This window comes from Athene noctua, chromosome 5 (genome assembly GCF_965140245.1).
Source record: "Athene noctua chromosome 5, bAthNoc1.hap1.1, whole genome shotgun sequence".
Taxonomy (NCBI): Eukaryota; Metazoa; Chordata; class Aves; order Strigiformes; family Strigidae; genus Athene; species Athene noctua.
The window spans coordinates 26387820-26400275 of NC_134041.1; the positions used below are offsets into that span (position 1 = coordinate 26387820).

Genomic DNA, 12456 nt, shown 5'->3' on the forward strand with positions numbered 1-12456 from the left:
TATTACATAGTTTTCTTTTTTTCTGTTTTGGGGTTTCTGTTTAAGAAGCAGTGGCTACCACCTCAAGGGCACTACCTGTACATGTGCACCTGTTAACTGGAAGAGAGGATTCCACGAGACAGGCTGTCTGTTCATCCTGTAGAAAATAGGAGAATCTATCGTATAGAATAAAGCCTGTCCAAAGAGACGCCCCCTGCAGTGGATGATGCATTAGAAGGGCATGCTTACAAAAGGAAATAAATACTGTTTCTATTCATACTATCTCATTAATTATTATTTGTCTGGTTTCTTTATAACCACATCTAGTTCCCGCTTTCTGTTTATGGCATATGCCCTCAATTTGATAACTAACAGGTGCTGCAGACTACAGTTCTTGAGATTGAAACTATTAAAAAAATCACACACAGGTGAGCCACAAAAGCTACAGAATTTAAGCAGACTATAGAAATGCAAACACGTATCGGTTTGATATTGTGATTTACTGGCTGTGGACTCTGGCCTGTAGCTTGGCTGCAGAGAGCTCTTTGCCACAGTTACTGTAGGAGAACCACCTGGTAGTACTCCTTTACATTGTGCACGCCTGAGTTCCTGCTTTCCACTCAATTGCACAGTTAGTTTGTCAGAGAGTGCTTTAGACCTGCTTAACATTCAGCGTGCTGCAATCTCTGTAAAGGACTAAAGGTCCTTTACAGCACAAAGCACCTCACAGGCACTTACCTCATGCAGTCTGTTCCATCAGCACAGGGGCAATACGTTTACGTGCTGCGTGCTGATGTGGAGGGTAACAGAGGGGAGGCAGGTCCTCCATGTTCCTCTTTTGGAAATAAATTAACTTGGAGATTTATATTCTTTAGATGAACGGGTGCCCTGTCAGTACATGTCAGCCAGTAAGAAAAATTGTTGGGATCAAAAATTAAATATGAATTTCAAACCACTAACTAATCAAAGCACAAGCAATGTTACATTATACACTGTATGTCTGATCTTCCACTGTCTGCAACCTTTGCGATCCTTATTCCTGTGCAAAAAAGGAAAAAACGTGTTCCCCGCTCGCTCTGAACAGCGTTGAAAGATGTGGCAATGCAGTAGCAGCTCAGTAAAGAACCAGATAACCAAGTTCATCATAATCTGTCTTGGCTGACACTAGAACTAAATAGGTGCCTTTGAGTAATCGGAAGTATTAACCAGCTTCATTGTAAAATGCCAGAGGAAATGCAACAGAGCTCCCATACAAAAAAAAAATAAAAATTACTGATTCATAAGGCTGCATAATTAGCAATGCTAATTCAAAAAATTATGTAGTTAAGGAAGCAGATCCAGCCTTTCCTTGACCTCTCATTTCAGATGTGATTGCAGTTAGATAGGCATGCACTGTTTCACAAACTGTGCAGTCCAAGAGGAGATGGCATGCTTTTGTATAGTCTCAGATCTAGGGGGCATATCTCCTTCAGGAACAGCAAGTCCTTGGCCTGCCGTTTGTTAAGACTTCAAAGCAATGCTGCTTGCAAAACCGTGGTCACATCACTGGTAAACTGCACCGCCTGCAACGTCATATGGAGAAACAACAGCGTGTTTTACTCCCTGTCCCCTGAGCCTTTTCACTCAAGAGGAGGGTAAGCAGTGCCAGCGTACCTCAGGGTCTGCTCTCATACCCGCCCCCTACTCAGTCTGCAGAAACCTCTCTTGGTTCTTTGGAAACAACCTGGAGGAGCAGAGACAGCGGGTCCTAGGAACTGGAGTCTCAGTCGCACATATCGCAAAACACCCAGAAACTTTTCTTAGGCCTTAAGCGCTTTACCAGCTCCTCTGTTCTTTTTCCAGCCACATGTGTCCCTGCTGCTTCAAAGCAGTATCTTTCTCTAGTTTCGTGCTCTATAGCTACTCAGGTGTTTGCAGCAAATCCTCTTGGCTGCCCCCTTCACAAGCTTTGAAGGAAGAAACAAAACCCTGAAGTGCATGCTGAGTACGTGGTTTTCTAAGGCTTGTAACTCAGTCAAATCAAAGCCATATTAACAAAGGGAAAGTTGCCTATGCTGTTGAGATCGTTCCGTTTGTAAACAGTGGGACCGTGCTTCTTTACCTTACTACGCTTCACAGAGGAATAAGCAAGTGTTCATGTAAAGGAGAGGACAGGGAGATGGAGTTCACTGATTTCTTCCTTTTTCAAAGAAAGGACTGATTTTCCCGCCTGTTACGCACACACACACACACTTCCATTTGGTATCATCACTGTTGTAACCACAGAGTTTTCTGCCACAGCAGAAAATTCCGATGCACATTGTGATATAAAGAGGTCATTTTGATTGCATCAGCTGAATTAAGGAAAAAAAACCTTTCCTGATTTGTGAATCAAGTGGCTCTCATATACAAGTGTCACTCAAAAGATTGCCTTCTTTTTTGCACAAACAGATATTGGGTTGATTTAGCACAGTTCTCGTTTTCCCTAATTGCTCTCTCATCTCCATAAACAGGCTGGTTGTCCATAAGAAGCTTCTTGCTTCCAATACATTTACAAATTTGTTATTTATGTTATTGGCTAGTTGGTAGTCAATCCTCCCCCTCATTCCCAAATTACTTGCCATAGTTCATGTTCTTTTCTAGCAAGCTTCAGTTTCCAGAACAAGAAGTGTAACTATTTGATTAGTTGATGAGCTCTCAGAACTTCCCATTTACAAACATAACTTTCTTTTTCCCTCTGCCCTGTTTCAGTTTGCTTTGGTTACAGGTATGCACATATGCCTTTTATGGCCCTGTTGCTGTCTGCTTCGACAGTATAAATCTCTGTTGACTATGAGGATTTTCATCTCCTTAATTTTCACTCTAGAGTCTTTTTCATTTTTCCTCTTAAAAAAGAAATATTTCCTTCCCTAGAAGACTGTATCACTCTGGTATCCTTTAATCCAAGCACTCCCCAGAGGACTCTGGGTTTAATAATTATATTGGAGTGCCTGTTACTTAAGATACTGGGAGTACTTCCCACTCTATCCAGGGCCTTCCCTTCCTCTGAGCAGACTTTTGCCAGGCAGCTCTGTATTTATATCTAACTAGTTCAAAGCCCAAGGGCTTTGTCCCTCCCACCCACTGAGTTATAATCAGAGGGCATGTCTTCAGTTTGACGCATTCATTTCATGCATACATAGTTTCCAGAAAGAGTAAATGTAGAGTTTCAGTTTAAATGCTGTTCCTACAACAAATCCTAGTAATCGTGTGTTTTCAATGGCATGATACATGTTAGAGGTCACAACTAACATGTCCAAAAGTAACTCCATGGCTTAGACTTAAAGCATGAGGAAAATCTGCACAAAGTAGTCTTGTGAACTGTGAACCCCAAAACAAAGTGTGGCATTTCCGAACGTTGTGCACAGACTCAACACTCTTAACCTCTAAGAGATGGTTAAAGTAACAGGGATAAATTAATCATAAATCCTTGTATTACTATCATAGTTGATCCTATTTGCTTTTTTATTCTAAATGACCCATATTAAACTTGAAAACTGTGTCCTCCTTTCTTGCAGGACATATTTCAAACTACTCAGAAATTCCTAGACCCCATTTCAAGAAGCCAGTCATATATATAAGAGAGCTCTTTTGGATGCTGAAGACTCTTGAACACCAGGGACAGATTTCTCAATCAGATCTAAGACCAATTCTTCCAAGCGCTCAGGTAAGATGGGCACTCGCTGCAGTTCTCTGCTCTCAGATCTCAATGCTGTGAGTCTAAGCCAACAAAGGATTCCCACTAGCGTAACAGAAAGCAGAACATAGGCTTCAATTCAGCTGAGAGTGAAGACACGAGAAAGAGCCTCGTTTTCCAGTTGGCTTGGGACCCTAACTTTTCCCCAGTGCTCAAGTAACAACAGTAAGACATAGCTGTCATCTTTTTTCTTCTCTTCATTCAGTTAAAAGGCAAATAGCTGCAGTGAAGCAAGAATTCGGCTTATCTATGGGGTACTTTAGTATTTATTTAGTATTTAGTTTTTTGTTTAATGCTACATTCGTTCTATCTGATTTCACCAAATCCCACAAGGATTTTATTGCCCTCTTAGAGCCCTGCTACAGAGCCAAGTAGGCACCATTAAATCAGATGCCTACTCCATAGCTTTCTTTTGAGCTCTGTTTAGATTTGCAGGGAGGAGCAATGAACAGGAGAATTGCAAACAAATATGTAACCGTTAACTTTAGAAATATATATATATACTAGTCCCTCTGTAACCATGTAATGAGTTTTCATTATACATACCACTTGAACAATTAAAATTTCAGGGCTTTACTAACTACCACAGCCTTGAACACAGCAATCTCTAAATTAGAAAGGGTATCTTTCAAGTGCCTGCAATAAAATCCAGGTTTGGGGAGGCTGGGGTTTGGGGGTTTTGAGTTGTTTTTCTGTTTGTTTTTACACCATCTCTAAAATATCCCATAGTCAGCTATAACCGCCTGTACACCAGTGACTTGCCTCCTGCACACTCTCTGCATCTTCTGCAGGCTGCACCTGTGTCTCGGTTTCGGCTACGTGTTGCTCAGGTGAGCTTCTATTTCGTCTTCTCCAAAATCTCCGAAACAGGTTCCTGAAGAACAAATGTCATACTTGTTTGGAAACAACAGAAAGGCAGTTTTGAAACGCAGATAGCAATACATTTACTATTAATGTCCATTGTGTTTCTCTCTCTCTTGTGAGTCACGACAATTGACTAAAATCCTTACACAGCTAAGGAAGATGCTCAGGCATGTTGAGTAGATGCAGTGCATCTAACCCATGGCATGGTTACATGCACCCAAGCCCCCTTCCTAGCTCACTTAAATTTCTGCTTTCTCTGACACTAGAGTAAGTACCGCTCTTGCAGTGGCCTAAACCAGTAACCTAGACAGCACATCTACTTCTCCCTCTTTACACTGCATACACTTTGAGCTCCACCAAACCATTTGGAAATGTGCACCTCATAGTCCTGTGTATTGGTTCTCTGATGAACATTCTTGTAAATAACCCCAAAAGTCACAAGGGCTTTAGAGACTGCTTGGGGTGTCCAGGCTCAAAGCCCACAGTTAAACATCCCCCGGCGTCTCTAAGTATTCCAAAGAACACCATATTCTGGCCTCCTCTTTCATCTTGTTGACATACAGCCAGCACTCGTCAGTCCGTTTGATCTGAATCACCAGGCAGCTAGTTGGGGAGGCAAGAGTAACTTTCTTCTTCATCATAGGATTTTGAAAAGAAAGCTTGCCACATCACTGGAGTGGATACTCTGGACCAGTCCTAAAAGGCCAGTGAAGGAAATCAGACGAGTATTTACTGAGCTGGAGCTGCTGAGATGGTAATTATACCTTTTGGGTTTTGGTGGTGTTTTCTTGTTTGCTTTGCCAGATTTCATAAGGCTCATCTGCTAATCAATTCCTGAAAATCATGGCTGGTTTTATTATACAGTTTGTCCTGTCTAGGGTAAGGGAGCAGAGCCGGAGAAATATTTTCAACTTATGTTTTTAGCAAAAAGGCTAGTTTGTGGAAAGGAAAAATGTTCCTAGGCTGCAAGGGCGCTTCGTTCTGTGTGTCACTAAGTTGCTATACGCTGCTACAAGTTTCAGTACGTTTTTGAGGAGACTGTCCCCTACTGTTTTTGGGGTTCAAGTGCCAAATAAATCGAAGGGTTGACTTAAGCTAATACTTCCCCTTTTCACTCAGGACTGTCGGCTATGTAGCTCATAAACGGGGAGATTTTTCAACAGAACATGAATCCAGGAGAGAAAACAATTTTCCAAGAATACCTGACAAATCAGGGGACTGTGGTAAAGCCCTATTGCTGGCAGAGACAGAACCACACCTGCGCTAAGTGTCCCTACCACATGCGGGCTGGTGAAGAAGCGAGAGTCCCTTACGCAGAATTTGACAGGGTCTTTGGCTTCCCTTACAGATCAACAGCAACTCTCCGAAACAAACACCTCCTCTTCTGTGAACTGAGGAGTTCCTCAGGCAGCATAGTCCAAAAAGGCCATGCTACAGACTGTACTGAGCGAGGCTACCATCCCGAATCTGTGCTGTTTGGGGTGGGTGGTTATCTGGATGCAGTTACAGATGCCCATGCAAACATCGGAGGCATCGTCCTCTATGCAAATTACTCTCCTTGTAACGAGGTTTACCACTGCTGCGTAAGTAAAATCTACAACCTTTTGTGGAAGTATCCAGAAATCACGCTCTGCATCTATTTCTCTCAGTTTTGTCTCACTGAGGACGGTTTCCCCACGGCTGCGTGGAACGGCGAAGCTTTGCGGAGCCTCCCCCAGCCTGTGGCCTGGGGTGACTCTGCAGAGACTGCCTGGGGGGGCACGGTGTTACCTCCTCTGCAATTTTGTGTATGGCATCCCAGGGTCAGCCCTTCATCACTCAACTCCACCATCAAGAACCCTAGCAGATCAACAAAATCTGCATCCAGTTAACAACTTAACAGGAATTACACCCTATTTTAGGAAAGCCTTTCCACAGGCGAGGCAGGGAAACCCTGCTGTGCAGCAGAAATGAAAGGCCTTTTCTTCTCCTAGTCTGGCTTCCCAGCAGCCTTTCCAAGCGATGAAAGGCAGACTGCTACCTCCCATGTCTCAAAGCCCCTTGGTGCTTTTCCCAGGCATGTTTCTGCCCTTTCAGAGGGAACATCTATACCCCAGACCTAAAAATATCGTAAGGCATTTAAAAATGCCAAAGGAATAATTCAGTGACACTCATAATCCTGAATTTTTTCCAAGCAGCAGGCACCTGCTCTAAAGACGATACTAGCTGAACTGCTATCAGGCTATCAAACTGAGATCACAGATGGAAAAAAGGAAAAAAAAAAATCAATAAAGTCACCTCCTACAAAAGTTAACCCACAGAATAACTGGTGGTCTCGAATAGCTGATTCTGAAGATAGTATACTTTTATTTTATCCCTGTTCCTTTCAAACATAATTCTATCGCACTAAAACCAAAACCTTGGTATCTTCTGATTACCTCCTGGGAGTAATTTGTTTGTTGCCCTTAAGCCAATTGCTACCAGAAACATGTGAACAGTCCACAAGCTACCGCCACAGCCAGACTTGTAGCTTCCCAGCTGAGGCAACTTTGGGGGAACACATGACATGTCCTAGATTCCTCCTCTGTCAAGAAGGTGGTTCTGCAGGTAAGGCTGATCTATCGATAAAGTTTTCCCACCGGCCGTTTCCTTAATAGGAGAGGGGTTTATAGACACTTATTTATGTGTGTGTGTGCGTGTACTTTACCCCCCCCCCGTCTTGGGTTCCTCCCTTCCATTAAGAGGAAGCTCACAAAGCTGTGTAATTTTGTAATTGATAGCAAGTATCTGATAGGACAATAGAGATAACAGATCTACACAGTCCAAGCGTAACTCGAAAAAGAAAAACAAAGTTTCTATCATTTAGAGCAGTGTTTTCACTGTGTGATTGAGTACATTTGTTATGACACTAAAGGTCTTGAAGAAGGGAGCAGCTGAAGTCAAGATCATGCTGTTGCCTGGGGAAACCGGGGTTCCTTCCTAGGTAACAGCCATTGCCAAACACACACACTGGCTAATTTTGTGAGGCAGTGCTGCTGCTCCTTTTTGACTCTTTTTGTGGCATCTCTTACTTAGTTACGCATATCCGAGTAGAAAAAAAGAGGTTGCTTCCCCGTGTGACCTTAACCACCCTTGACTTCAGCAGAGGTGATCCCCCTTGGAAACGCAGAGGTTCTTCTGAGCCTCAAACGACGTTAGAGAGGCAGCACTGCGCTAAAACCCGCCAGATCCCTTACTTTTACAACGCCTAGGCGCGTTTTTAGGAAAGCTTTCTTGCATGAGACGGAATCCCTCTGCACCTTCCGATTAAGTATTAGCTAGCACGGCCACAAGCAGGCGCCTGTGCTGTAGCATCGGGGCGATTACTTTTCTTTCGCTAGATTTTGGAGAGCCGCTGCTCTTTTCGAACTCTTGTGGTAAGCAGGCGGCGTTTGAGCTTGGACTTCCAAGCTCAGCACCAAAGCCTGTTCCCCAGTGCCGGAGCACGCCGCGTGGGCACTACCTGGCGCCACCCGCGCTCCGTGTCCCCCCCCCAGGCCCGTTGGAGGGGGCGGCGGGCTCTCGCTTCGGCCAGAGCCGTCTGAGAACGCTCCCTAGGCTGAACCCGCACGGCATCGCGCCCTGTCGCTGTGTTCGCAGCACCAGCTCGCTGTCGGGGCTCGGCAGGAGCGCGCTTGCCCGGAGCCCGAAGGCGATGGCCACTCCGCGTCCCGCGGCGCCCGTCCGCGAATGACGCGGTAACCACAGCAACCGGGCGCCCTGGCACGCAGCCGACCAATGGCAGCTCGCTTCCCGCGTGGCTCCACCCCCTCGCGCCCAACGTCCGGCGCCTGCGCAGAGCTCGCGCCCCGGCGGAGGGCGCGTGCATAGCGCTCGCGCCCCGGCGGCGCCTGCGCCTGCGCGTGCGCGGGGCGGGGCGGGGCGCGGCGGCCATGGCGAAGCACGCGGTGTCCTCGGCGCGGTTCCGCCGGGTGGATGTGGACGAGTACGACGAGAACAAGTTCGTGGCTGAGGAGGAAGGAGGCGACGGGCGAGCGGGGCCCGATGAGGGCGAGGAGGACTCGTGGCTGCGGCAATATCCTTCCGCCGCCGGGCGGGAAGTAGTGCCGGCAGGAGCGGGCGCGGCGGGGAGGGCTGCGGGGAGCGGCGGCCGCCGGCGCTGCCTTTTGCGGGAACATCCGTGCCCGGCGCTCCCGCCGAGGGGCGACCCGGCCCCGAACCGACCGGAGGGCGGGCAGGGGCTGCGGGGCGGCCGGGAGAAACTGCGAGGGAGCGCCGTGTGCAGTGAGATCATTCTTGCCAGCCACGGCAGACAGAGAAGGAAACGCCCAAGTCAAGTCAATCAGATAACAGGAGCCACTTTACTGCCGGGGTGGTCCAGGGGTGGGCACACAAGGCATCGAGTGGGTGTTTCATACACCGTGTTACCCTCAAGCTGATGGCATGGTTGAGCGAATTAATGGCTTGATCGAGAGGCATGCCGGTGTTTCACGACCTACCCGGGATGTAAGGTTGGCGTAAGCAGTTGTTATTGTTAATAACTGCCAGGGACATTACGTGAACCCAAGAAGACGAGCATTTTGTCCTACGGGATTATCAGGTGACGATGCTCCTATATTTGACAATCATAAGGGCCGGTTCCCCCTGGAAATACATGCGGGCCAGCCTGCCGTGGGGAAGTTGCCCTCTTGTGGCATTGTGCTTGTGACCTTGTTAAAATCTAGGGGGTTTCCATGCCTGGGAGGCCTTAGATAAAGGTGGAAAAACTCACCAAAGCAGTGCCTGATGGATAATCCCTGATTTCCAACTTGATGCCCGGGTTCTGACCCCAGGCCTAGTTCAGTTTCTTTTGTTAAGAAAACACCTTCCCCAGGCTGCAGGCGCAGCTTGGCTGCAGCTGGGCTTTCCTTGGTGGGCACAGGGCTGCTGAAGTCTCTTGGAGAACGGCTTGCAGAGAGCAAGGCCACGGGTCTCTGCAGGAGCTGATTGCAGCCATCTGAGGTAAACAAAGGAAAAAACCCAGGGTACAGTTATGCTTACAAAGGACTGTTACGTTAACAAAGAGAGAAACTGAGGTACACAATGGCCTTGAGTGTGATGGTAAACAACCCTGGCAAAGAGGGCAGGCCAGAAGAAGGAAGGTGTTGTGACATGCCTGAGATGCCACAAGGGGCTGGGATATTATAATGTAGCCTTTTACATGTATCCAATAGATTTGTGAGTAGTATGCATGATTATTGTAGAGTGCTTAGGTAAGGGGTGATTTCTTTCAATAAAGTTGAAGCTTGCTCTATCATTCACGTTGAATCGGCTGCTTGCTTCCTCCGCCCGCCGCAGAAGTCAAACTCCCTTTAACGGCCGCAGCTGACTGAGAATGATGGACACAACAGCAGGCTGCTAACAGCAGAATAATTCATCAGACCTGAGGTACTGGAGGAGGAAATGTCTAGCTGTTGAGCTTACTCCTCTTCAGCTGATCCCATCTCCCATTTCAGTTGGTTTTGGTTGGGGGGGGCTCACAAATCCTCTTGTCTGTGTCACTGCTAACGTCATGCTGCCACGTGCTCCTCACCCCGCTTCCCGCAGGTAGAAAAATGCTGCCCGTTAGCCTGCCCCATCCCTCTCAAAAAGCACAACGAGGGACTGAAAGAAAAATTAACCTCGTGCAGTTCCACTAACAGGCACCACAAGACAATCTGGTTTCAGGGAAGGAGAGCTTCAGTCTGCCTTGTATCTCAGCAACACAGAGGGAACTGTGCAAAAATCCTGACTGGGTTGCTTTCATTTTTACACATTTATATCTAGAGTCTCTCCGTTCCTCTAAAAGCAATGCTCTCGACACGACAAGCAGGCTTGGGCCCTGCTGGCAGTGTCAACAGTCTCTCTCAGGCTACTTCTGGCAACAAGGCACAGACTGTACCTTTTTCTGAGACACATCAGCGGTTCCTACGGGAGCGATGCAGGCGTCTTCAGGCTCAGGGTGATTAAACTCGCATGATGGAACACTGGCCGAGTCTGTGCTGTCACCAGAGCCCCCACTCGGAGCAGATTTGGGTTGCTCCCTGAGGGGTGTGTTATGGGCCAGTGGATCACTGGTTCCTGGGGGGGTGAAAGAGGATTGGGCACTGCTTTCCGACTTGTGCCCTTTGCACGAGGCAAGGGAAGTGAATCAGTACAGGTACATGACTTGTACATGATCAGTACAAATGAATTAATGGCCAAACTCTAGGGCAACCCGTGCAGAAAGACTGACGTTAAATCTTTCTGATAGTATCAGTTTGGAGTTAAACTCTATTAGTGCTGGACCTGTTACGGGCGGCAAAGTAAAAATACCTCCCATGCAGATTCCAGCTGCAACTAAGTTAGTTGCAAAAGTTAGAGATTTAGGTGTAGGAGTTGAAAGCCAACCACCCCAGAAATCCATCTCATTTCTCCCAGACAACCTGTCTTAGTTGAACTGCCAACAGCGGGAGCGGTATCATTGGTATTGGATACACCAATAAACAAGCATACCTGGAAAGCCAAAGATGCTCATGGAAAGGAGCACAAAATTAATACAAGGTGGATTGCCCCATCTTTCTAATTATAACCCACTCCCGGTTCACAAAACAAACCAAGAAGCTTTTCCTTCCTTTTTCCTGCAGGCCAACGCTCCTGGAGACAGATGCCCTGAGGCACGAGGAGGGATCCTTATGTAAATCTAAATTTTTGTGCAGTGCCGATGTTCATTGCCTTACTAACGCTTTTAGGATGTATTGTCTATCATTGCAAAAATTGCTTTGGGTGACCATTCTCCTCTCCCTTGGTTCCGAGGGAAGGTCCCTTTGCTAATGGGGCCTGCACTTTAAAAGGTCATTACTGGACCCATGAAGGCGAGGTGGAAGTACCAAGGCCTAAACCACGCCTGCGCGCTAGGCTGGGGGTGTGGAATTTCATTTTCCTGCTGCGTAGGCAGACAACCCGCGCCCCCCCCCCGCGAGTCAGAGTGCCATCTTCAGCCACAACAGCCACCGGAATATATACCCTGTTGATACTTAATTGTGTGGCAGGTGCTCTGTTAGCTCTTGCTGTATTTTTCCCTTGTGGTATGTATGTGGTCATCCTGTAAGCGTCCGTGTAAACCGTCTTGCAGTTGTACCTGTTCGTGTGAACCACCACCTTCTCCCCCCAGTTCCCAAAGGCTGGAAGCACATCCCTCGGCCCGGCCTGGGACACATTTTGTTTGAATATGTCTGCTTAAAAACTGTTAATCGATAGTGTTGTTATTACTGTTGCCTTTATCACGTGCTTGGTTAGGACTGTGCTTTATTTGTTATTTGCAGTGTTGCTGGTGGTTTACCTTTGTTTGACTCTAGGATAGAACTCCACCTGCACACACGCTCTGCCACAATAATTCTTAATACCCCCTCGTGTTAGAGGAGGTTATAGAATCAGGATGCAGGAAGGGAGCTGCGTACTCGGCCGGGTTCAGAGGGCGGCTTTGCCACTGGTTTGTATGAAGCCCTCCGGCAGGACTGACAGGCTCAGGCACTCCCTGCAGCCCGGGACCTGCACCGCTGCGTGTTTGCGTGGCAGCTCCGTCTGGGTCGCCACGTTCTTTCTGGTGGTGGTTTTGACGCGAGTGGAGACCATGGTTCAGTCTACTCGGGGAGGACGATAAGATGAAACTGGCTCGGGTAAGTTCCAGACCCAGGAGATGGACTGCGCCCTGTCCGCTGGCCCTGCCTGCGCAAACTGAGGCGCCAGGCTCGGGTTGGTGTGCGTGACTGATGCACCGGGATGGCTTTTGCTTTGCCCTGGAGCTCTCGGCAAGCTCGCCGCACTCCTGCAATGTGTGACTGGACTACGTATGGCTCGTGGTGAGCTGCTGCCCCTCCGTGGGTAACGTGGGTGAGAGACTGGTTTACTTGGACAGCCCT

General features: G+C 47.5%; 1 protein-coding gene and 1 pseudogene across 1 annotated transcript in view; one reads left to right on the forward strand and one right to left on the reverse strand.

Moving 5' to 3' along the window:
* Window positions 1-5724: 5724 nt before the first annotated feature.
* On the forward strand, window positions 5725-6749 carry LOC141961369 (putative C->U-editing enzyme APOBEC-4; annotated as a pseudogene).
* Window positions 6750-10427: 3678 nt separating this feature from the next.
* Window positions 10428-12456, reverse strand: part of LOC141960994 (ral guanine nucleotide dissociation stimulator-like 1) — a 44483-nt gene continuing 42454 nt past the window's right edge. Inside the window, exon 16 of the mRNA XM_074907433.1 lies at window positions 10428-10629. Within this exon, the coding sequence (XP_074763534.1) occupies window positions 10428-10629 (202 nt within the window). The remainder of the gene's footprint in view (window positions 10630-12456) is intronic.